Genomic DNA, 26,724 nt, shown 5'->3' on the forward strand with positions numbered 1-26,724 from the left:
ATTCCAACTGTCAGTGTGACGTCACAGTCACTCTGACAGTTAGTCTACGAGGGCCAGTCAGAGGCTGGTCCTCATAGGCTACCATAGATGGCAGACCCGGAAGCCGTTGCCTGGCCTCCGGATGCCATCACAAGCATCAGCAGCCCCCACGATTGCATGGGGGCTGCTGATGTGCTACAAACCCCCTACATGCGGAGATTGCAATCGAGCCCCGCATGTAACGGGTTAATTGCCGAAATCAGCGACGATGAGCCGCTGATCGGCAACACTGTAGTGTCAGCTGTCGGGGACAGCTGATCTCCAAGTTCCCGATGCACACCTTGTCGCCGACAGTGTGCATCGGGAACGACACAGTGGCTTCCGTCCATGGCAGACACGGAAGCCATTGTTTGGCTTCCGTTTGCAAAACTAACTATCGGCAAACCCCTCGATTTCGGACCGGGGTCTGCAGATATGTTAAAAACCCCCAAAATTAGTCGATTGCAACAGATCGCCGAATTTAAGTGGCCGGCAAGAGTGGAGTGTCAGCTGTCGGCGACAGCTGACCTCCCGATTCCCGATGCACACTGTCACCGACAGTGTGCACCGGGAAAAACTCAGTAACTGTACGTCCTCGTGCGGGAAGTAACCTCCCGCAACGACATAGTTACTTACTCGTGCAGATAGGGGTTAAACAGAATATTTTAAGATGGGAGACCATTAATTGGATATAGATAGTGTGATATTTCATTGTAATATTTATTTTCAAACCTTTTCCATGTCTTTGTTTTTTGGCTCATCAGATAGCAATCATGCAACAAGAGTTGACAGAGCTAAAGCCTATGCTGATTGAACGAAGTGGGGAGACGGAGGAGCTGGTAAACATTATTGCAGATGAGACTTTGGAGGTGGAAGCGGTGAAAAGTTTAGTTGAAGCAGACGAGGCAACAGCTAACAAGGCTGCTTTGGAAGCCAAAGCCATTAAGGTATGTTGACATAACATATGCAAGCTTCACAGGGGACAGAATTGTAAATGAGATTTAACATTGATCAGGCAATACACAATCAAGAAAATTGGACACACATGTCTTTGTAAAAACTGTGGCAGTGAATTGAGTGTTAAAATTAGAACAAAATATGAGATAAACAGAGGCTTGCCTGCTGCTGACATGATGGAGGCTATTGATCAAAAGCACAGCAAACTGCTGCAAGTTTGCTCATTATGGTCCCTGTTGAGTTATAGGATTTATCATTTTGTTTACTAAGAATATTGAGCTCCACTTCAGGAATGGAATGGGAATTTATTATACATGGATATACTAAAGAGTTCTACAAGGAGATATACAGGACAAAATTATAGTATACTAGACAGGCTTTTAATAAGAGATTAGTACAGCACTGTAACCATTGGATGCTGCTGGTATAGGATACAAGTTTGATAAGATCATAGGGACATGATGTGCAGACGTTGCATTTTTCCATGAAATGTTCACCTTGTATGTGGTAATGTGGTTATTAAAAACCATATAGTGATACTGGGTAATGCTAAGCAATAAAAATGGACTATAAAACGAAGGTATCCGCTAAAAAGTGAGGTTAAAAGGAAACTCCACTAAAAAATAAAATTCCCCAATGGTTATCTTAGGAGTTAAAAAAAAAACAACACATTTTCACACTTCAAAAATAGTAATTATAGCTATTAATTAAGACAGACACCCTGTTTTCATGAAGAATAGTTTGTCACAGCCTTGCCTCTGGCATAAGTGACACTGTTTTGCTGAGAAGTTGGTAATTACCATAGTAGGTGCAAAATATTGTGTTTTTTTTGTGCTAGAATTGAATGCTGTTTTTGGGTTTTAATTATTGTTAAAGGGGTTTTCATGTTATAAAAAATTGATGTCCTATCCTCAGGCTAGGCGATCAATACCTGAAGATGGGGGTCCAACTCCCAGCACCCCGCTGATCATCTGTTACTAAGGGGCCGCGGTGCTCGTAAGAGCGCTGCTTCCCCTTCATTACTGTCACTGCTGGTACTCTGAATCGCCCAAACACTTGCAGCGGCGGTTCACAATATTGCAACCTTCTCCTATTCATTTGGATGGAAGAAGGCTGTAATACTGTGAATCCCCGCTACAAGTGTTACGACGATTCACAGTACCAGCAGGAAAGGAATGAAGGGGACGCAGTGTCGTGGTCCCTTCAAAATATCTGATCAGCAGGAGTGCTGGGAGTAGGACCCCCAGCAATCAGATATTGATGGTCTATCCTGCAATTTTTTGATGTCTCTACAACCACTTTAATTAAAGAGTTTAATAAAATCAATCAAAAAAGTCACAAGGAACAGAAGTTAGCTCTGCGGCATATCAACCCACTCCAAATTAGGAGGATAGGCCATCAATTTATTATAAATTGACAACTCCTGTAATGGCAGGAAGGAGGTGAAGGGAACAAGTGAGACCTAATCTACCCACCGCCCTGTCCCTGCCTACTTGCAACGACCCGCCCTAGGCGACGGGGTACAACTTGGCGGCGGTCCCTACGCTGTCTAAGTGCAAGGGAGTACAAACAGGGAACACGCAAGGGAATACAGTAGCCCACGGAACGCCGCGAGGAAACGGCGCGGTGAATGAGCCAGTCAGGATCAGGAAGTAGTGGAGTATACAAACGGGAGCACGGAGCAGAAGCAAGCCAGGGGCAGAGCAACGCAGGATAAACGGAACTGAAGCAAGGCAGAAGCACGGCAGAAGCAGGCTGGAGCAAGGCAGCAGTGGGGCCAGGAATCCAAGAAGAATAACAAGCAAGGAGGAAGAGAAAACGGCAGGTATAAATGGACAGGGGGCGGAGCTAACTCTGACTGACCAGGCCGCGATAGGCTCTCCCACTCCTGAGCCTGCCACCCTGATTGGTGGGAGCAGGTGTCAGTCTCAGAGGTCTGGCCTCAGGTGTCAACTGATTAATCCTGGGAGTATACTCAGACGTAGTGCCTGGCAGATCCTTTACAGTAATCCCCCTTTTATGAGGGGCCACCGGACCCTTACTAAGAGGACCCGGTTTAGTGGGGAAGAGAAGGTGGAACCTCCTGATCAATACCCCAGCGTGAACATCTCGAGCAGGTACCCAAGTCCTCTCCTCCGGCCCGTATCCTCTCCAATGGACCAGGTACTGGAGGGAGCCCTGGATCATCCTACTGTCCACAATCTTGGCCACCTCGAATTCCACCCCCTTAGGGGTGAGAACGGGAACAGGAGGTTTCCTCGAGGGGGACCAGGACGGGGAGCTGCATTTCAGGAGGGAGGCATGGAAGACGTCGTGTATGCGAAAGGATGGGGGCAGCTCCAGACGGAAGGATACAGGGTTGAGGACTTCAATGACCTTATAAGGTCCAATAAATCGGGGAGCAAACTTCTTGGACGGGACCTTAAGGCGCAAGTTCGTCGACGACAACCACACCAGATCCCCGACGACAAACCGGGGGTTAGCAGAACGTCTACAATCAGCCTGAATCTTTTGTACGCTCTGGGACGCCTCTAGGTTCTTCTGAACCTGGGCCCAGACTGTGCACAGTTCCCGATGAACGTCCTCTACCTCGGGATTATTGGAACAACCAGGGGAAACGGAGGAGAACCTAGGATTAAACCCGAAATTACAGAAAAACGGGGAGACCCCTGACGAGTTACTGACCCGGTTATTCAGGGAAAATTCGGCGAGGGGAAGGAATGAGACCCAATCAAATTGACAGTCAGAAACGAAACACCTTAAATATTGTTCCAGGGATTGGTTAGTCCTTTCCGTTTGGCCATTAGTTTCGGGATGGAAGGCGGAGGAGAAGGATAGATCAATCTCCAACTTTTTACAAAAAGCTCTCCAAAATAAGAAAACAAATTGTACCCCTCTGTTCGAAACGATATTGACTGAGGCCCCATGGAGACGCAGAATGTGTTTCACAAACAAAGAAGCTAACGTCTTGGCATTAGGTAGTTTCTTAAGGGGCACAAAGTGGCACATCTTGCTGAAGCGGTCTACTACCACCCACACCAACGACTTGCCCTGAGATGGAGGCAAATCGGTGATAAAATCCATGGAGATATGGGTCCAAGGTCTCTGGGGAATGGGCAAGGAACGTAGTAAGCCCGCAGGTCGGGACCTAGGGGTCTTGGACCTAGCACAGACCTCACAAGGGGCGACGTAAGCCCTAACGTCTTTAGGCAACCCAGGCCACCAATAGTTTCTGGTAATGAGGAGTTTGGTACCCAAGATGCCAGGATGACCAGATAGAGTGGAGTCATGGTTTTCCCTGAGTACCCTTAGCCGGTATTGCAGGGGGACAAACAGTTTGTCCCCAGGGAGATTCCCGGGAGCTGAACCTTGATCAGCCGCGATGTCAGAGGCTAAGTCAGAATCAGTGGCAGAAACAATTATACCAGGGGGTAAAATACAAGCAGGATCCTTCTCAGAAGGAGGATTAGCCATGAAACTACGTGACAGTGCATCAGCCTTAATATTTTTGGACCCAGCCCTATAGGCAACCAAGAAATTAAATCTGGTAAAGAATAGTGCCCAATGAGCTTGTCTAGGATTAAGCCTCCGGGCAGATTCTAGGAAAACCAGATTCTTGTGGTCAGTAAGGACCGTTACCTGGTGTCTGGCCCCCTCCAAGAAGTGACGCCACTCTTCAAAAGCCCATTTAATGGCTAAAAGTTTGCGGTTGCCAATATCATAGTTACACTCCGTGGGCGAAAACTTCCTAGAGAAGTAAGCACAATGGCGGAGATGGGTGAGGGAGCTGGTACCCTGGGACAAGACGGCCCCCACTCCCACCTCGGACGCGTCAACCTCCACAATAAATGGCTCCCTTTGGTTGGGCTGAACCAGCACGGGGGCCGAGATAAAGCACTTCTTGAGGGTCTCAAAAGCCTGGACGGCCTCAGGGGGCCAATGGAGGACATCAGCACCCTTGCGAGTGAGGTCCGTAAGAGGCTTAGCGACGACCGAGAAGTTGGCAATAAATCTCCTGTAATAGTTAGCGAACCCCAAAAAACACTGTAGCGCCTTCAGGGAGGCAGGTTAGACCCATTCCGCCACAGCCTGAACCTTGGCAGGGTCCATGCGGAATTCATGAGGAGTGAGGATTTGACCTAAAAATGGTATCTCCTGTACCCCAAACACACATTTTTCGGTTTTCGCAAACAGATTATTTTCCCGAAGGACCTGGAGGACCTTCCTGACATGCTCCACGTGCGAGGACTAGTCCTTGGAAAACACCAGTATGTCATCAAGGTACACTACAAGAAAATTACCCAGGTAATCTCTCAGAATTTCATTAATAAAATTCTGGAAGACGGCAGGGGCATTACACAACCCAAAGGGCATGACTAGGTATTCGAAATGACCTTCGGGCGTGTTGAACGCAGTTTTCCACTCATCCCCCTCTTTGATGCGGATAAGGTTATATGCCCCCCGTAGATTGAACTTAGAGAACCATTGGGCCCCCTGAACCTGATTAAAAAGATCCGGAATCAAAGGAAGGGGATACTGGTTCCTTACTGTGACCTTATTCAAGTTCCGATAATCAATGCACGGCCTAAGACCACCATCCTTCTTCCCCACGAAGAAGAAGCCAGCACCTACAGGAGAAGTCGAGGGGCGAATGAAACCCTTGGCCAGGCATTCTTGGATATACTCCCTCATAGCTTTACGTTCAGGACATGAAAGATTAAATATCCTCCCCTTAGGAAGCTTGGCACCAGGCACCAAATCGATGGCGCAATCGTAATCTCTATGAGGGGGCAACACCTCGGAGGCCTCCTTAGAAAAAACATCAGCGAAGTCCTGAACAAACTCAGGAAGCGTGTTTACCTCCTCCCGTGGAGAAATAGAGTTAACCGAAAGACATGACATCAGGCAATCACTACCCCATTTGGTGAGATCCCCAGTATTCCAATCAAACGTGGGATTATGCAGCTGCAACCAGGGAAGACCTAATACCAGATCGGACGATAATAACTGCATCACCAGTACAGAGCACTGCTCCAAATGCATGGAGCCAACACGGAGTTCAAAAACAGGAGTATGCTGAGTAAAATAACCATTAGCAAGAGGAGTGGAGTCGATACCCACTACCGGGACAGGTTTAGGTAAATCAATAAAAGGCATTTTTAGAGACATAGCAAATTCCACAGACATGATATTAGCAGATGAGCCCGAATCCACGAAGGCACTGCCAGTGGCAGACCGGCCAGCAAACGAGACCTGAAAGGGAAGCAAAATCTTATTGCGTTTAGTATTAACGGGAAATACCTGTGCGCCCAAGTGACCTCCCCGATGATCACTTAGGCGCGGAAGTTTTCCGGCTGCTTATTCTTGCGCCTGGGACAGGTGTTCAGTAGATGCTTGTCGTCCCCACAATAGAAGCAGAGACCATTCTTCCTGCGAAACTCTCTACGTTGTCGAGGGGACATGGAGGCCCGAGTTGCATAGGTACCTCCGAGTCCTCCGTGGAAGAGCGAGGAGACGGGACCTCTGGGGGAATCGCAGGGCAGTCAGAGGGGAAAACATTGAAGCGTTCAAGCTGACGTTCCCTGAGACGTCGGTCAAGTCGTACTGCTAGGGCCATAACCTGGTCTAGGGAGTCAGAAGAGGGGTAGCTAACCAGCAGATCCTTCAGGGCGTCAGATAATCCTAACCTAAACTGGCACTTTAGGGCCGGGTCGTTCCACCGAGAAGCTACGCACCACTTTCTAAAATCAGAACAGTATTCCTCAACAGGTCTCCTACCCTGACGTAAGGTCACCAGCTGACTCTCGGCTAAGGCAGTCCTGTCAGTCTTGTCGTAAATGAGACCGAGGGCAGAGAAAAACCGATCAACGGAGGAAAGTTCAGGGGCGTCAGGAGCCAAGGAGAAGGCCCACTCTTGGGGCCCTTCCTGGAGTCGGGATATAATGATACCCACCTGCTGGTTCTCGGAACCTGAGGAGTGAGGTCTTAGGCGGAAATAAAGTCTGCAACTCTCCCGGAAGGAGAGAAAAGTCTTACGGTCCCCTGAGAACCGGTCAGGTAACTTGAGGTTGGGTTCTAAAGGTGAGGTGAGGGGTACTACAAAGGCAGCGTCAGACTGATTGACCCTGTGAGCCAGGGCCTGGACCTGTAGGGAGAGGCCCTGCATCTGCTGGGTCAGGGTCTCAAGGGGGTCCATGATAGCGTCAGCGTAGAAGAAATGGTAGACTAGGTAAGGGCTTGTTATTATGTAATGGCAGGAAGGAGGTGAAGGGAACAAGTGAGCCCTAATCTACCACCGCCCTGTCCCTTCCTACTTGCAACGACCCGCCCTAGGCGACGGGGTACAACTTGGCGGCGGTCCCTACGCTGTCTAAGTGCAAGGGAGTACAAACAGGGAACACGCAAGGGTATACAGTAGCCCACGGAACGCCGCGAGGAAACGGCGCGGTGAATGAGCCAGTCAGGATCAGGAAGTAGTGGAGTATACAAACGGGAGCACGGAGCAGAAGCAAGCCAGGGGCAGAGCAACGCAGGATAAACGGACCTGAAGCAAGGCAGAAGCACGGCAGAAGCAGGCTGGAGCAAGGCAGCAGTGGGGCCAGGAATCCAAGAAGAATAACAAGCAAGGAGGAAGAGAAAACGGCAGGTATAAATGGACAGGGGGCGGAGCTAACTCTGACTGACCAGGCCGCGATAGGCTCTCCCACTCCTGAGCCTGCCACCCTGATTGGTGGGAGCAGGTGTCAGTCTCAGAGGTCTGGCCTCAGGTGTCGACTGATTAATCCTGGGAGTATACCCAGACGTAGTGCCTGGCAGATCCTTTACAACTCCTTTAATTGTTTTCTTTCCTGTCTAATACAACTAAGGCCTCATGCACACGACCGTAAAAACACCCGTTTTCTCACGGGAAGGTGCCCGTGCCGTTAAAGAAATATAACATGTTCTATTTTTTCATTTTACGGGCTGTGCTGCTATACTTTATAATGGCATCATGGCTCGCAAAAGCGGCCGACTGCCCGTGGCCGCCCGTGCCCGGCCGTGCTCGTAATTACGAGTCGTAATTACGAGCACGGTCGTGTGCATGAGGCCTAACAGACTGCAAAAGGCCCAGGGCTGTTTGGTTGTGATCTTTGATGCTATGCACAATAGAAGCAGGTACTCATAAGTCACGGGGATAGAAACTTCTTCATTGAATTAACATTTATCCCCATAACTGGAAGTTGTAATAAATATTTATTGCTTAATGTTAATTTCATTCATCCATAAACTGGAAAATATTGAATACAGAACATATTGGTAGAGAAGCTATTTTAGTATGACTTATGAAGAAATCAGTTAGGGTAGACTGATAACACGTAACTAGGCTGGGTTTAGCTTGGTTTTTAAGGAGCCATTAACATTAAAATGAAAATATTGTTCCAGTTAATTTAATTTGCTCATATACAGTATACTGTATATAAATGTGTCTAGAGGTTCTCAGAACTTGAAATAGCGATATTTATTCTAGACTTCCTGACAGTAATACACTGGAAAAACACTGCTTCCTATTTCCAACCCAAAATGGTGCTTAATCAATGGATTACATTCAATCACATAAATAGAAAGAACGATAAACTTTAGCTTTAGGGTCCCTTTAAACTTTTTAAACTCATGTACAATTATATTGAGTACTCATGACACTGTTTCATAGATGCTCCAGCCTTCCTCCTGCCTTCAGTCTCTGGTAGAGGAAGTAGCTATCAGTTACTTATTCTCAGCCAGATTAATTATTGGGACTAATATCTTCAGTCACCCAGAGGGTCCTCCACATCTTCATCAGCTCTTCCTTGTAGTCTATAACAAGAAGATAACCTTCCCTCTACCATTCCTCTCAACATGGAGACATAAATGAAAGAATCTATGCCTATAGAGTGTGAAAAATAATAGTGTCAGTGACCAAATGGGTTCCATTAGTGAGGTAGCTAGCTTCTCCTCCTATGACTGGACTGCCTAGGTCATAAATGAATGAAAAGACAGGTAAAACTTGGGAATATTTAATAAACAAATTCTGTAGTATTGTTTTACACCCTAAGACACATGCCATGAAGAGTTTTGGGTCAAATATCTGAAAATATCTGAAAATACGCTTGATGCACGAATAATATTTACATTGCTTCCTGTTATAATACAGTTAACAATCTGTTCTCGTTTGCCATGTTCATGGAGAGCAAAATTAATATAAAGTTTTATCGGAGGGGAGATATCATCATTGTGCCAAACAAGAAGCCAAGTATAGTACATCACACAAAGGAAAGAGGAAATGGTAATGACATTTATACTGCAAGAGCAAGTAAATGTTTTATACTGTCTTGTTCTCCAGGGTCAAAGGAAAGTATGAAATCATTTAAAAGGGCACTTGAGCTTACTTATTCTAATTTTATTATCTTACATAAAATGATTTTAGTTGACCTGTCTGAACCGTGCAGTCATTCACATACAGTCATGACATTTTGTTTTGTGCTTCACATTTTAAAAATGTTACCTACATTGACAATTGTATGGTGTGTATGGGAGATCTGTTTTGTAGTTATCAAGGTCAAGAGTCGGGAACTTTCGGTACATATTTTGCTTTGTAAGTTAGGCATTTGTTGGGAATAATTACATATTGTACTGTAATTTAACAATAGGTAAAAATTGACATCTTGCAAAAGTTCCTTTATGAATGGATTGGGAAGATTAATTTACTACTTTTATTTGGTTAACCCTTTTTATAATAAAGATGAATAGATATTGATAAATATACTTGGAATGCTGTGTTTGGGATAAGTGTGCCAATATGCTGAATAGAATAGTCTGAATATGATTGGTGGTCACCTTGTTATGAGAGGGATTATCAAAAAATTGGGCCTCATTTACCAAAACAAGCCATGTTGTCCATAGCAACCAATCAGTGCTCTATTTATATTTCTTAAACTGCTCGGGAAATAGGAACGTTGTCTTATGTTTTGATATCTCACCACAAATTCTACTTAGGTGGTTCCCTTTTCTTGAGTATGTTACTATTGGAAACCTCTAGTCAGACACAATTCTGAGATAGCTGTTACCTGTTACTTTGCACTTTGCCTTGTTTGTTATTCTGGTCAATATTCAATGGCCTATTATTTGTAATAGTCCCTTTTCATGGTTTCTACAATGGGTAAAAAGTATTACAACTTATAGTCTTAGTATCTTATTGGTATCTTATAGTCTCAGTATTTTAGTAACATCTTATATTCTAAAAGAAAATATGGAGTAGGACAGCACCAGGTTATGGAAGCTTTTCTGGGATGCAAAGTCATAGGTAAGGGATGGTCCCCTAAATCCCCTTATAGCGTAGTACACAAGAAAAATCAAGGGGCGACAGCATCCTCTATAAACGATACGGAATAATAATAGTAAATCTATATCAGTCTATATCAGAAGATTTGCATCCATACATACATGGAAATATCACAGAAATTGCGTAAATGTGATACAATTGTGTATAGATCATTAACTGGATGACGACACATGACGTGTGCCGATGCAGTCAGTAGCGGGGCAACGACTTTAATACTCCGCCGTTATCCCCTTGAATCAATCAAAGTTGCTTGTGGCATTCAAATAGAAAAAAAGAGGGGGACCCCCCTTTGATCACGTCACAGCGAATCCCTGTGATGCGATCGAGGAACATACCTTGGTAACATCAGTAAAAAATAAACACAAATGCACATTTTTTACAATAAATAAACGTTATTAAGTTCCAGAACATAAAATAATATACACATAATTGGTATCGTCACGACAGTAACAACCCGCACAATATATTTATAGCATCAATTATGATGATCGGTGGATGCTGTAAAAAAAAAAAAAAAAGTGCAGCGGAACGGCATTTTTCAACATTTTTACCAAAATAAAAGATTATATAAATTAAATGATATTGTAAGTGTACCACAAAATGACACCTGCATAAAGTACAACTCATCACACAAAAAACAAATTCTCATGCAGTTACGTCAAACAAAAAATAAAAACTTTATGAGCGCCGGGATGCAAAAAGGAAAGAAAATCAAGAAGTTCTGGTCCTCAAGGTCAAAATTAGTCCAGTCCTTAATAGGTTAAACTTACAAAGAATCATGCAGTTAACCCTCACTATATCCACGGCATACATTTGTAAACAAAAGAACTGGGCATTCTCATAATACACTACTGTAATTGGTGTCAAAATTACATCTCCCTTATCTTATAGTCTTAGTGTTTGATCTAATTAAGTCTAAAGAGTTGACAGGAAAGATTTTATAAACTTTAATGACAACCACCATTAACATTTTCTTCCAAGGCCATGAAAGTTCTAGTCTGACATCTTCTGGGAAGTTCATCTGATGAATATAGGATCTAAATAATCTGCAAACTGTATTTTGCACTTTGGCAAAGAGGCTTGCATAAAATTACAGATGCCTCAAAAATAGATCTATTGCAGAGTATGTTTTTATGCTTATGTTTGTCCATGAAGTGATGTGTATTTTATTAAGACTTACTTTTAAAATAATTTACTGTTTTTTGTACTATGGTGGGGTTTTACATGTACAAGAAATTGAAACTAGTGACCCAGATGTGTATTGCCCCCACTATGTTACGGTTCTAACCAGAGAAGTTGATCCTCTAAGTCGCAATCAATTTGGCCAGGCTAGACTGTGGTGTCTAAGGAATCTTTCCATTCTTCACCCTTAACCCCGCAAGGAGTTATGGTCTTTCCTGGTTGGATTCCCAGAATATTCACCGATTGGCAGCAAGTGCGCTCTAGTAAAGAAGATGAAGCATAGTCAGGAATCTAGCCAGGGGTCATCAACGGATTAGCAGGAAGGAAATAGCAAGCCGGAGGATATGACAGAATTGTAGTCAGGAGTTGGACCAGGAGTCGATACCAGTAAAACCCCAGGTACCAGGCAACAAATCCAAATGGTGAAACAGGTGTGTAATCCAGGAACACAGCCGAGGTCAAAATCAAGAACAGAGCCAATATAAATAATAGAGCAAAAGTCAAGCAAGGATGTACCTTGGTTTGCAGACAAGAAGACATGGCCGAGATCTTCTTTAACCCCTCCCCGACATCCGACGTATATATACGGCGCACGTCAAGTGGGAGATTATGGAGCGGGCTCACAAACTGAACTCGGTCCATAGAACGAGCGTGTTGGCTGTATCTTAAAGCCGACACTGCAGTTTAATGAGTGGGATCCGATTGCGGGGTGCCGATGGTTGGCATGGCAGCCTTGGGGCCTGATGAAGGCCCCCATGTCTGCCGTCTTTGTACTTTTCCGACAGGGCTTCATATGAGACTGTCAGTATAACGATATACTGCAATACATTAGCATTAAAGTATATCATACAAGCGATCCAATGATCGCTAGTTCAAGTCACTTTGGGGGACTAGTAAAAAAATATTTAAATACAGTAAAACCCCCAAAAGATTGAGGAATCACTGTTTGTTTTTTCCTATTCCATCACACAAAGAATTTTTTTCCAGTTACCCACTACATTATATGGTAGAATAATGGTGCTGTGAAAATCTACAACTCATCCTGCAAAAAACAAGCCCTCATACGACTATATCGATTAAAAAATTAAAAAAGTTATGACTTTTGGAAGGTGGGGTGGAAAAGACGAAAGAGAAAATAAAAAAAAATGGCTGCAGCGGGAAGGGGTTAAATAGGCTGCATGGGTGAAGTCAGAGGGAAACGGCAGTTGCGGTGGCAACCGAACGCTCCCGCAGTAGATAGCAGGAAAACTACTACCAGATCAGTTAGTCCATGACTGTAAGAAGAGATCGGGACTGTGAAGCACGGCAAGGCATCCGGTTGCCTAGCAAACCAGCAAGTACCTAGCACAGAAGCGAGGAAAGGTGAGTAACCCATTCAATACAGTGGTGAACTAAGAGTGAACAGTGCCCCCCAGGCAATAAAGCTTATGAGCCCATAAACAGAGTCTTGAAACACTGGGCAGATTTACTACTGTGCATGAGTCTAGAATGTGTAGAAAAATTGAACTAATTTTGGCGCAAATTGGCACAGTTCATTTTTGACTAATTTGAGAACAAATGCTTGCACCTCAATATACACTTATAGAAAGTGTCTAGAAAAAGGGTGTGGCTTATCGGGGTAAGGACATGACATAAAATGCTCCAAAGTGCCCCTAAGTGGTTTAAACGAATACTAAGCCAACCAAGAGTTGGTATAAGGAAGATAAAAATGTCTAGCATATCTAGCTAGATCCGCCTGTGATAAATTTGGCGCATCTTCTGAATGTCTTTTCTAAGTTTATGTAATATGGTAATTAAGAGGCTGTGGCTACCTTCTGGCCATGGCCCCCAGGCACTGACCTAATGCCTGGAGGTTCAGTCTGCAGCTGGTCTAAAACAGGTCTAAAAAATTGGTCAACCATCATAAAAAGAATTATAGCATACTTTTAATGTCAAATGCACAATACGGAACCATTTTTGCTCATTTTAATTTTTTGTTTAGTTTATATTATTCACTTTATTAATTCTTTTAACAGTGCAAATTTGTTTATCATAACTTCAACCCTTTTTTTTCTTCCCGATGTAGAAAAGTATTTCAATGCAGAAGTAAAATAGCCTTTGTGTATTATGTAGTACAAAAGCATTAAATCTAGTAATATCTCATAGTCTGCATCTGACACCCATAGAGATAAGCATAAACTATAACTAAAGCTAGATGTTTTCCCCATCATTGCTCCTAATTCATCTCAGCTACTCGGTACAACAATGCCTGTGAGCTACAAGTCAGCATGGGGAACAATAAAACAACAGATTCATGCTCAAAGTCTGTTTAACTCGTATATTTTAGGTATGCAGAACATCTTTTCCAGGCAACTTGATGTTACCAACATTACTGTGGAAAAAAAATATTCTAATTCTAAGTAAATAAGTTCATATTCAGCGATGACAGTAAAGGTTTTACATGTCACCATTGCTTATGAAATGATGTACTTTCTTAATTTCCCATAATTAATTTTAGCCAATTTCCTACTTCATCACATTAGCCAGTCAGCCCTAATGCAATACAATGGTAGCTGTCAAAATATTTTACCCAGTTAATAAAATGCTGCCATAGGAAGCAACATTTTCATTTTAACCGAGAAACAACAACATAAATATTGAACACGTTGACACTAATTGACAAAGATTTCTGGTTTTCTAAGCATCATCACAAGTGGATAGCATTCATGCTGGCACACAGAAATATAACACAATAAATCACATTTTATTGTCACATGTAATGACCTTTAAATAACTTTGAGAAAATGCAATGTGTTGATAAGAGCCTGGTAATGGTGTCTGGCCATATATTTGTTGTATGCGATATGGGAACACTTAAAAGCATGCGTTGTTATTATTAATACACATTGCATATTCTCTCCTTCTCTCCCTCCCTTTTGATCAGTAAATGATTATAATAAATTGCTGCCCTTATAAATGCCTGCAAAACCGGCTGCTTGTCAAATAGGCAGGCTGCGTAAATAATCTAAATATCACAACCATTTTATAGGTTATTCATTAAAGTAATAGAGCATCTAAAATGCAAGCTGCATTTAAAAATAATAAAGCGGTGAAAGCAGAAAAAATATAAATAGACAATTATCATACAACATTATACAATACATAAAAACCATACAATTATTTATTATGCGGGATTTATTATTTTTTAATAGGAAAAAAAAAGGTACAGTACCTGTAGTAATAAACAAAGAGACATGGAGTTTTAAGATAGCTATTGATCTTTTTTTTTTCTGAATAAACAGATCAACTAAAAGGGGTTTTACACTGGGCGATTATCGGGCAAAAGAGGAGTCATAGAACGCTCGTTGCCGATAATTGCCCTGTGTAAACAAGGCAGCGATCAGCAGGTGAACGCATAAACGCTCAATCATCTGCTGGTCGTATCGTTTTAAAAAAGTTAAATATTATCATTGTTGGCAGCACATCTCCCTGTGTAAACAGGAGGACGCGCTGCCGACATGATAATAACGTATGGGTATGAGCGTCCCCATCCATAGCTCCGTGTGATGTCTCGTTGATCGGTGCTCGCTGCATCAGCCGGTGTAAATGGGCCTTAAGGCTCCATTGTGGCTTGTATTTATGGTAAGACAATGACAACTTAGACAGTATGTATTGTTATGCCTATACAGTAGCATACATCTGCCAGTGATACGCATTTAAAAAAAATAATTATATATATATACACAGTGCAGTATATGTGGGGTGGTTTTTCACATAGTTTTATTGAAAAGCATAGTCAACTATGCTTTTCAATACAGTTGAAAGAAAAAATTGATTAAATAATTCAAAAAATATAGGTACTCCGCATTGATGAATCTGTACTGAATTATCAATACTGATGTTCCAAGGTCTGCATTTTGTCTGTATTATGTCAGTATTTGTTCAGTGCATAGCAAGTCTGGGACTAAAAAGCACACAAAGCCACCCGCCCACATAAGTTATTCACCACCCCCCATTCCAATATCTGTGAACTAAAACCAAGTCATGCAGACAGACAACTCAGTCTGCACTTGCCCTTAGGCTACATGTTGCATATTTTCTGTGGAAAATATGCACCAAAATCGCAGCAATATGCAGGAAATTTGCAGGTAAAAAAAGTTTTTCAATGGGTTTTTCGGTCCGTTTTTACATTTTGGTGCATTTTAATTCTGCGGGTTTTGGTGCGATTTTCTGCAGCACTAGTCAGATACAATTTGCAAGCGGAAACACAAGATGAATTGACATGCTGCGGATTTTAAAATATGCACCGCAGGTCAATAACCCATTAATGCTCACCCCGGACCCCTAAATATATACAGACTCAAAAACCAGACCCATTAAATAATTGCAGACCCAAGACCACACCCCTAATTAAAAACAGACCCTAGACCAGACCCCCTTAATTAATTCAGACCCCTAAATAAAATCAGACGGCACCGCTCCATATATTTATTTTTCTCTCCCCATGGCTCGTATTCAGCTTACCCAAGGTCATAAAGCTGGCAGCACAGGGACGTTGTGTTTGTTGCAGCACACTACGTCCTGCTACTGGACTGCAGCAGGACCCAGTGCAACAGCTTATAAAGCTGCAGCCAAACCCGGGAGCGAAAAGGGTAAGTATCATCAGTCGTCACAACCGATTAAGAAAAATACAGGGCTTATAGAGTAGAACTCTGTCCGATATACGGTAATGATGAAACATGCTACATTTTCAAATATGCAAAATCTGTATAATAATATGAACATTTAAACATTGGAACATGCCCATAGTTGTATTGACTTATTTATGACTATGATTTCCTATGTATCATGGAGGAAAAACTAACAAATTGCACACAAAGTCTAAATGCGCTCGTGTGTATGAGGCCTTACTCCTTTTTGGATAATGTGCAAGCAATTAACTGAGGGGGCAAATATGGACATTCCCACAGTCATAATGGTCCATGTTAAGTCAGCATATTTTTAGTCAAATGAAGTTGATCCCTTCAGAGGAATACAGGAAATTTTGGTTTTGCAGAGACACACAGAAGTGGGCACCAAACAGAAGTGGCCACATAGGAACTAATGTGAACAATAAGCTCGCAACAAGACAGAAGTAATGAAGTTATGCTCAATTTAAGGCAGACTCTTTTCTGAGTGTCTGCAGGGAAAGGGCAACATACTCTGTACACAATACTCCAACACAAGAACAGGGTTCTATAGGCGCTCCATTCTTTGCTTTGTAAGTAGGGCAAAACACTGTATACACATAGAAAAAAATAGCTACAGCAGTCAATTTTTGCAGCTATTGGGCTATCGTTTTGTCAAAGAGTTAGTCAGGCTGCAGAGAAATACGTAATTGCTGCATTCTCCCCCATATTTCCTCAATTCTCTCCTATTGCAGCCTGGGAATAGAAATCTAGAAAAATTAGGTAACGCATAAGTTTTCTATAATATAGCCCTATATCGAAACAAGTGCCCTGAACAAAAAAACTCATTTTGATACTCAGAAAACGTACCTAACCAATGTACAATAACATCCTGTTGGTGTATATCTGTATTTAAAGAGAACCTTTCACCTGTCCATACATGTGCGGCAAAGTGCACCATGTAATAGGCAGGGCTGTTATTTATATATGGTTGCCATTATATTTGGCGCCCGATATTTAAATAACCCTCTGAACTGTCAATGGGGTGTGTAAGTGGCAAGGGGGCGTGTAACATCGCTGTGACACTGTCCAATCAGCTACGGACAGTGTCACAGCAACAGGTGGAGAGAGGAGAGGATGTGTGCTAGCACGCGCAGCTCGGAGCACCAAATATAATGGCACCGATAATTGTTTCAGTTCCCTCAAATTTGTTAAGTAGAACCTTTCACCTGCCCATACATGAGCAGTTGAATGTACCATGTAATGGGCAGTGCTGCACAAACCATGGGGCACTTTACATTTTTTTCCTATCCTCCTGCGTTATTTAGATATCGGTGCCGTTATATTTGGCACTCCGAGCTGCGCGTGCGCGCGCACACGCTTTCCTCTCTCCAGCTGTTGCTGTGACACTGTCCGTATATATATGTATGGATATACAGTGAAGGAAATAAGTATTTGATCCCTTGCTGATTTTGTAAGTTTGCCCACTGTCAAAGTCAGGAACAGTCTAGAGTTTTTAGGCTAGGTTAATTTTACCAGTGAGAGATAGATTATATATATATATATATATATATATATATATATATATATATATATATATATATATATAAAATAAAAATAAAAAAGAAAGTCACATAGTCAAAATTATATATATTTATTTGCATTGTGCACAGAGAAATAAGTATTTGATCCCCTACCAACCATTAAGAGTTCAGCCTCCTCCAGACCAGTTACACGCTCCAAATCAACTTGGTGCCTGCATTAAAGACAGCTGTCTTAAATGGTCACCTGTATAAAAGACTCCTGTCCACAGACTCAATAAGTCTGACTCTAACCTCTACAACATGGGCAAGACCAAAGAACTTTCTAAGGATGTCAGGGACAAGATCATAGTCCTGCACAAGGCTGGAATGGGCTACAAAACCATAAGTAAGACGCTGGGTGAGAAGGAGACAACTGTTGGTGCAATAGTAAGAAAATGGAAGACATACAAAATGACTGTCAATCGACATCGATCTGGGGCTCCATGCAAAATCTCACCTCGTGGGGTATCCTTGATCCTGAGGAAGGTGAGAGCTCAGCCGAAAACTACACGGGGGGAACTTGTTAATGATCTCAAGGCAGCTGGGACCACAGTCACCAAGAAAACCATTGGTAACACATTACGCCGTAATGGATTAAAATCCTGCAGTGCCCGCAAGGTCCCCCTGCTCAAGAAGGCACATGTACATGAAGTTTGCAAATGAACATCTGGATGATTCTGAGAGTGATTGGGAGAAGGTGCTGTGGTCAGATGAGACTAAAATCGAGCTCTTTGGCATTAACTCAACTCGCCGTGTTTGGAGGAAGAGAAATGCTGCCTATGACCCAAAGAACACCGTCCCCACTGTCAAGCATGGAGGTGGACACATTATGTTTTGGGGGTGTTTCTCTGCTAAGGGCACAGGACTACTTCACCGCATCAATGGGAGAATGGATGGAGCCATGTACCGTCAAATCCTGAGTGACAACCTCCTTCCCTGCAGCAGGACATTAAAAATGGCTCGTGGCTGGGTCTTCCAGGATGACAATGACCCGAAACATACAGCCAAGGCAACAAAGGAGTGGCTCAAAAAGAAGCACATTAAGGTCATGGAGTGGCCTAGCCAGTCTCCAGCTTAATCCCATCTAAAACTTATGGAGGGAGCTGAAGATCTGAGTTGCCAAGCGACAGCCTCGAAATCTTAATGATTTACAGATGATCTGCAAAGAGGAGTGGGCCAAAATTCCATCTAACATGTGCAAACCTCATCATCAACTACAAAAAACATCTGACTGCTGTGCTTGCCAACAAGGGTTTTGCCACCAAGTATTAAGTCTTGTTTGCCAAAGGGATCAAATACTTATTTCTCTGTGCACAATGCAAATAAATATATATAATTTTGACTATATGATTTTCTGTTTTTTTCTTTATATAATCTATCTCTCACTGGTAAAATTAACCTAGCCTAAAAATTCTAGACTGTTCATGTCTTTGACAGTGGGCAAACTTACAAAATCATCAAGGGATCAAATACTTATTTCCTTCACTGTATATGTGTATATATATGTATATACACACACAGTCAATTCACATTATTATGACCACCAGCTAAAATCCAGAGCAAGCGCCGTGTGTAGTACAGACAGCAGCTAGATGGGCTGGGAGTGACTCAATAAGGTGCTGATAGGTTGTCTCCTGTGCTGGCTGCAGTGTATCCCACATTTGCTGGAGGGTGCGTGGGGGAGAAACCATAGTGCGAACAAGATGATCGAGGTGGTTCCACAAAGGCTCAATTGGGTTCAAGTCATCGGTGGTCTAATTCCGATACTGCCGTGCAAATAGATTGTTTTCTGATGCACATTTGTTAATATAGGAGCAGTGACCATTCATCTGCTTCGGAGACCTATACGCAGTAGTTGTTTTAGACACACATCTGGTAGCCCCCTGGTTGATTTTCACGGTGAGCTGCTCCACTGTAGTGTGTTGTTCAGCCAGTGGCGGATTAAGTGTACCATGGGCCCTGGGCTGTTGATACAACTTGGGCCCCCCTCACACAGAGTTCACAGCAGCACAGAATCTGCACGCTCCTCTCCTGAAATACTCTGTGCTGCTGTGAACTCTGCTCTTACCATTACGTGGTGACTTGCCAATCATTTGAAGGTGTTATTGAGGACAGGAGTGGAGGAGAGGTAACAGACTGAACTACGTAATGGTAAGAGCAGAGTTTACAGCAGCACTGAATCTGCACGCTCATCTCCTGAAATACTCTGTGCTGCCTTAAACTCTGTGGACAGGTCAGGATCCTGTTTTTTTTTTTAAATGCTGCACTGTAGCGCAGCCTTATATAATGGATCGAGCGGGTTCCACAGCAGCATTTAAAAGAAACAGGATCCTGACCTGTCCACAGAGTTTAAGGCAGCACAGAGTATTTCAGGAGAGGAGCCTGTGATTGGCTGCAGAGGCCGCTGCAGCCTGTGATTGGTTGCAGAGGCCGCTGCAGCCTGTGATTGGCTGCAGAGGCCGCTGCAGCCTGTGATTGGCTGCAGAGGCCGTCACGTGGGATGAAGCGTTATCCCTGGAGGCCGGCCTTCTGACGTCATCCTGACGTGCGTGACCGCCACTACAGCCTGTGATTGGCTGCAGCGGCGACATGGATGAAACGTCATCACTGGAGGCCGGACAGGAGGAATGTAAGCATGAACTTATTTTTTATATTTTTTTTATTACATTAAAATTGTATTTTCCGTGCGCCGAGCATGTACTGTCAAGGTTGTTGAAAGAGTTAGTGCAGCCCATTAACTCTATCAGCACCCTGGACAGTACCATGCTCGGCGCACGGAAATTAATATTACATATTATAATCCGCCACTGTGTTCAGCCCTCGCGCACCTTTGTAGCCAATGTTCACCTCTATCATCAATGGCACCTGGTTCTCTGCAGTTTCCACGTCGGTTATTTCCAATGGTGCCATTTGCACACTCACAATACACTTTCACCACAGCAGCACACGAACAGTTCACAAACTGCGCTGTTTGAGAAATACCGCCATCCTTGACCCAAAAGTCAATAATCTTCCCTTTTTGCAACTATGATAAATCGCCCCTCTTATCTATGGCAACATTGAGTGATATCTGTCTATCGCACACCTCATATACCTACTAAGCCAGCCCATGACACATCACTTTCTTCATGTGCTACGCGCTGCCGACATCGAAAGTAGGAGGTGGTCATAATAATGTGACTGAACTGAATATATATATATTTATATATATATATATATATATATATATATATATATATATATATATATGGTCAATGAGGACACAGCACCACGGAGACTCTTTAACAGTGTAAAAAACTTGCTGTAGATTTATTCAGACAGGTACATCAAAAAAAGTGCATACAGAGCTGCAATGTTTCGGCAGGCACACTCGCCTTTGTCAAGCATACAAATGATTGTACATAGTGGCTTTATATACCCCACCCCCTGCATCCAGCACTCACAACACATGTGCGCATGATTCACCATTAGTATCTTAGCAACCCCAGTAAACATCCCATCCACTGGTGTATACTTCTCCCAAGACCCACATTTATTCATTTCTATCACATATATAATAGACAATAGTGAATATTGGGCATCCACAAACCTCACCGCAACCGCTAATTGTATCGATCCATAGCCGCTAAGGATATTAACAATAATTACATATTTTCTACTTCGCATTTAAAAAATGCCATTGCGCATGACTGTAATACAGAAGCCATTTATTTATAAGTCAATAAATAAATAAATATATATACAGTCGAGTCACATTATTATGACCACCTCCTACTTTCGATGTCAGCAACACGTAGCCCATGAAGGAAGTGATGTGTCATGTGTATATATATATATATATATATACAACATGGCGCCTACCTATGCTAATATTTTTGTGGACATGATTGAGGAGATGTCAATCTATGTATCCCATCATTTCGCACAAGTTTTGAGATGGTGGCGATACATAGATGACATCTTCCTCATCTGGACGGATACAGCAGAATCGTTACATGATTTTCATTCTTTATTGAATCACATAGACCCAGATATTCAGTTCACTATTACATATTCTAACACCACTATTCAATTTTTGGATGTTTTGGTGGACATTACAGGCAATGCATTTCAAACCAGTCTCTACACGAAACAGACTGATCGCAACACGTTGCTTAGATTTGACAGTTGCCATCCTAAAAAATGGTACGATCTCTTGCACACAGCCAAATGCTTAGAGCTACACGTATTGTCGATGATGGAGTCAAACTAGATCAGATGATGGTTAATTTTTCACAAAGAGGAGGAAATTATTACGTATGTGCAGGGGCAAGATATTGCATCTTCTTCCAATGCTGGTACCTTCGCTGAAACAAAATCTTCCAAACAACATGAACGTATCCCATTTGTTACCACATATAACGATTTAAGTGGAGAGGTGTCGAAAATTGGTAATAAACATTGGGGCATCATACAAAATAGCTACAAACATATTGGGCCATTCAAGAACAAATTTCTTATGTCATACAGACGTCCACAGAATTTACGGAATGAATTGGTTAACAACATAGGTGGAAAAACATGTGCGACAGACCAACAAACATTCCTCAGACTTAGAAAAATGGGCAAGGGAAACTTTTTTGAGCATCATGCTACCCACAAACAACATAAAATCAAACAATTTCTTACTTGTGATACTGGGTGGGTTATATATGTTCTGGTGTCCTTGTTTACTGCTTTATGTGGGTGAAAACACTTGCGACTTTAAAATCCGTTTTAACAACCATAGGCACTCCATTCGCAAAAAGAGACGCGATTTGCCAGTGGCAAAACACTTCTATGATTTAGGGTACACAGAGAAGGATTTGAAATTTATGATCCTTGAACACATTCCCATTCCTTACAGGGGGAGATAGACACAGACTTTTACATAAATGTGAACTTAAATGGATACATTTATTGGGTTCCTTACATCCTAGGGGCCTTAACCCCTTCCCGCTCCTGGACGTACTATTAGGTCATGGCAGCTGTATCGTTCGCGCTCCATGACCTAATAGTACGTCTCGGGAGTAATGGCCGTTTCGGCCGTCCTCCCGACACATACAGGAGATGTGACAGCTGCTGTCTTGTTCAGCAGCTGTCACAGCTCCTACAGCGGGGACCGATCGCTGTGTCCCCGCTGATTAACCCCTTAAAAGCCGCGTTCTATAGAGATCGCGGCTTTTTGGGGGTTAAGCTGCCATCGCCGGCCTGCTACGCGATAGCGGCCGGCGATGGTGACTATGGCAACCGGACACCAAACAATGGCGTCCGGCTATGCCATAGACGGAAGCCTAGTGGGTCCTGACAACGTCAGGACCCACTATGCTTGCTGTCAGTGAGCAGCTGACAGTTCTAATACACTGCACTACGCATGTAGTGCAGTGTATTAGAATTGCTATCAGGGCCTCCTGCCCTCAAGTCCCCTAGTGGGACAAAGTAATACAGTAAAAAAAAAGTTAAAAAAAGATGTGTAAAAATAAGAAAATAAAAGTTTTAAAAGTGATAAAAGTAAAAATCCCCCCTTTTCCGTTATCAGTCCTTTATTATTCATAAAAATATATAAACAAACAAATAAACTATACATAATTGGTATCGCCGCGTCCGTAACGGCCTGAACTACAAAATTATTTTGTTATTTATCCCGCACGGTGAACGCCGTAAAAGAAAATAATAATAAACCGAACCACAATCACAATTGTTTGGTCACTTCACCTTCCAAAAAATGGAATAAAAAGAGATCAAAAAGTCGCATGTACCGAAAAATGGTACTGATCGAAACTACAGTTCGTTACGCAAAAATAAGTCCTCGCACGGCTTTATTGATTGAAAAATAAAAAGGTTATGGCTCTTAGAATAAGGTAACACAAAAAGTGAATGATTGTTTACAAAACGTATTTTATTGTGCAAACGCCATAAGACATAAAAAAAAACTATAAACATCTGGTATCGCCGTAATCGTATCGCCACGCAGAATAAAGTGAATATGTCATTTATAGTGCACGGTGCACGCAGTAAAAAAAATAGACTAAAAAAACAATAGTAGAATTGCTGTTTATTAGTCACCACGCTACCTAAAAATAGAATAAAAACTGATCAAAAAGCCGCATGCACCCCAAGAAAACTACAATGGATTCCTCAAGGGGTCTAGTTTCCAAATTGGGGTCACTTTTGGGGGGTTCAAAATGTTTTGGCACCACAAGACCTCTTCAAACCGGACATGGTGCCTAATAAAAAAGAGGCCTCAAAATCCATTCGGTGCTCCTTTGCTTCGGAGGCCGGTGCTTCAGTCCACTACCGCACTAGGGCCACATGTGGGATATTTCTCTAAACTGCAGAATCTGGGCAATACGTATTAAGTTGCGTTTCTCTGATAAATCCTTTTGTGTTGTAAAAAAAATTGTATAAAGAGGATTTTCTGACAAAAAAAAATGTAAATTTCACCTCTACTTTGCTCTAAATTTCTGTGAAACACCTAAAGGGTTCATAAACTTTCTAAATGCTGTTGTGAATACTTTGAGGGGTCTAGCTTCTAAAATGGGGTGTTTCATAGGGGTTTCTAATATATGGGCCCCTCAAAGCAACTTCAGAACTGAACTGGAACCTAAAAAAATAAATAAATGAGGCAATATTTCGCTTCTTACATTATACTGATAATGAGCCGTGCCCACCCCGAGATCGCCCCAGTTTTGACCGTTTGTGTAAATGGAGACCCCTATTAGACCGTTCCAGTGGCCGGTTTTCCCAAGCATACACCCCCGAGAAGTGTATTTCTAATGATGAGTCCCTGGTACATTTTAAAGGGAGGATTCAATTCCGCGAGTACCTGCCGGCTAAGAAGGCAAGGTATAGCGTGAAGATGTATAAGCTGCGAGAGTGCATCCGGGTATACCTACAGGTTTAGACTATATGAAGGAAAGGCCACCCCCAAACCAGACTGCATCCTGGACTACAATAGGTACATGGGAGGGATGGACTTGTAAGATCAAATCCTGAAGCCCTACAGCGCCATGCGGTGTGGTATAAGAAGCTGGCCGGGCACATCATACAGATGGCATTGTACAATGCGTACGTGCTACGTCGATGTGCAGGCCAGACGGGAACTTTCCTGGAATTTCAAGAGGTGATTATCAAGAACCTAATCTTTAGGGACCAAGAAGGGGGGGCACCCAGTACTTCTGGAAGCGGGGCCACACGCATCGTACCAAGGCGGCAACACTTTCCAGGAGAAATTCCCCAAACTGGCAAGAAGGGAAAAAGTCAAAAGAGGTGCAAAGTCTGCTATAAGAGGGCGTTAAGGGATGACACAATATATCAATGTGACACGTGTCCCGAATATCCAGAGCTCTGTATGAAAGTCAGTTTTAAAATTTATAATCCATCCCTTGGTTTATAATTTACCCCAATTTTACTTACCCTGATGCACTCCGCACAGCTTATCCCCCCTCGTCTTTCCCCTCGTCTGAGCCCTGCTGTGTGTCCAGGCAGCTGATAACAGCCACATGTAGGGTATTGCCATACCCGGGAGAACCCACATTACAGTTTATGGGCAGTAGGTCTCTGGTCAAAATGCTCACTACACCTCTAGATGAATGCCTTAAGGGTGTAGTTATTAAAACGGGGTCACTTCTTGCGGGTTTCAACTGCACTGGTACCTCAGGTGCTTCTGCATACATGACTTCGCACTAGAAAATCCCCAGTAGGCCAAATGGTAGTCCTTTCCTTCTGAGCCCTCCCATGGGCCCAAATGGCAGTTTATCACAACAAATGGGGTATGGCGGCACTCAGAACAAATTGCGCAACAGAATGGGGTATTTTGTTTCTTGTGAAAATAAGAAATTCAGCCAAAACTACATATTATTTGAAAAAAATAATTTTGTTTTCATTCCCAGCCCAATTCAAATAAGTTCTGTGAAAAAACTATGGGGTCAAAATGGTCACAACACCCATAAATGAATTCCTTGAGGGGTGTAGTTTCCAAAATGGGGTCATTTGTGGTTGGTTTCTATTGCTTTGATACCTCTGGGGCTCTGCAAATGCGACATGGCACCCTAAAACCAATCCAGCAAAATCTGGACTCCAAAGAACACACAGCGCTCCTTTCCTTCTGAGGCCTCCCATGGGCCCAAACGGCAGTTTATTGCCACAAATGGGGTATTGCTGCACTCAGGAGAAATTAGGCAACAAAATTGAGTATTTTGTTCCCTGTGAAAATTAGAAATTTTGATAAAAAATTACATCTTATTGGAAAAAATTTCATTTTTTTAATGTCACAGCTCAATTGAAATAGGTGCTGTGAAAAAACTGTGTGGTCAAAATGCTATCAACAACCATAAATGAATTCCTTGAGGGGTGTAGTTTCCAAAATGGGGTCACTTTTGGTGGGTTTCCATTGCTTTGATACCTCTGAGGCTCTGCAAATGCGACATGGCACCCGAAAACCAATCCAGCAAAATCTGGACTCCAACAAACATATAGTGCTCCTTTCCTTCTGAGCCCTCCCATGGGCCCAAACGGCAGTTTATCACCACAAATGGGGTATTGCCACACTAAGGACAAATTGGGCAACAAAATGGGGTATTTTGTTCCCTGTGAAAATAAGAAATTTTGATTACAAATGACATTTTATTGGAAAAAATGTCATTTTTTTCATTTCACAGCCCAATTCAAATACGTGCTGTGAAAAAACTGTGTGGTCAAAATGGTAACAATAACCATAAATGAATTCCTTGAGGGGTGTAGTTTCCAAAATGGGGTCACTACTGGGGGATTCCTACTGTTTTGGCACCTCAACACCTCTTCAAACCTGGCATGCTGCCTAAAATATATTCTAATAAAAAAGAGGACTCAAAATGCACTAGGTGCTTCTTTGCTTCTAGGGCTTGTGTTTTAGTCCACGAGCGCAGTAGGGCCACATGTGGGACATTTCTAAAAACTGCAGAATCTGGACAATACATATTTA

General features: G+C 42.7%; 1 protein-coding gene across 1 annotated transcript in view; it reads left to right on the forward strand.

Moving 5' to 3' along the window:
• LOC142750387 (dynein axonemal heavy chain 3-like) overlaps window positions 1-26,724 on the forward strand; it is a 1,255,980-nt gene that overhangs the window by 960,708 nt on the left and 268,548 nt on the right. The window contains exon 54 of the mRNA XM_075859390.1: window positions 783-965. Within this exon, the coding sequence (XP_075715505.1) occupies window positions 783-965 (183 nt within the window). The remainder of the gene's footprint in view (window positions 1-782; window positions 966-26,724) is intronic.

This window comes from Rhinoderma darwinii, chromosome 3, assembly GCF_050947455.1.
Source record: "Rhinoderma darwinii isolate aRhiDar2 chromosome 3, aRhiDar2.hap1, whole genome shotgun sequence".
Classification (NCBI taxonomy): domain Eukaryota; kingdom Metazoa; phylum Chordata; class Amphibia; order Anura; family Rhinodermatidae; genus Rhinoderma; species Rhinoderma darwinii.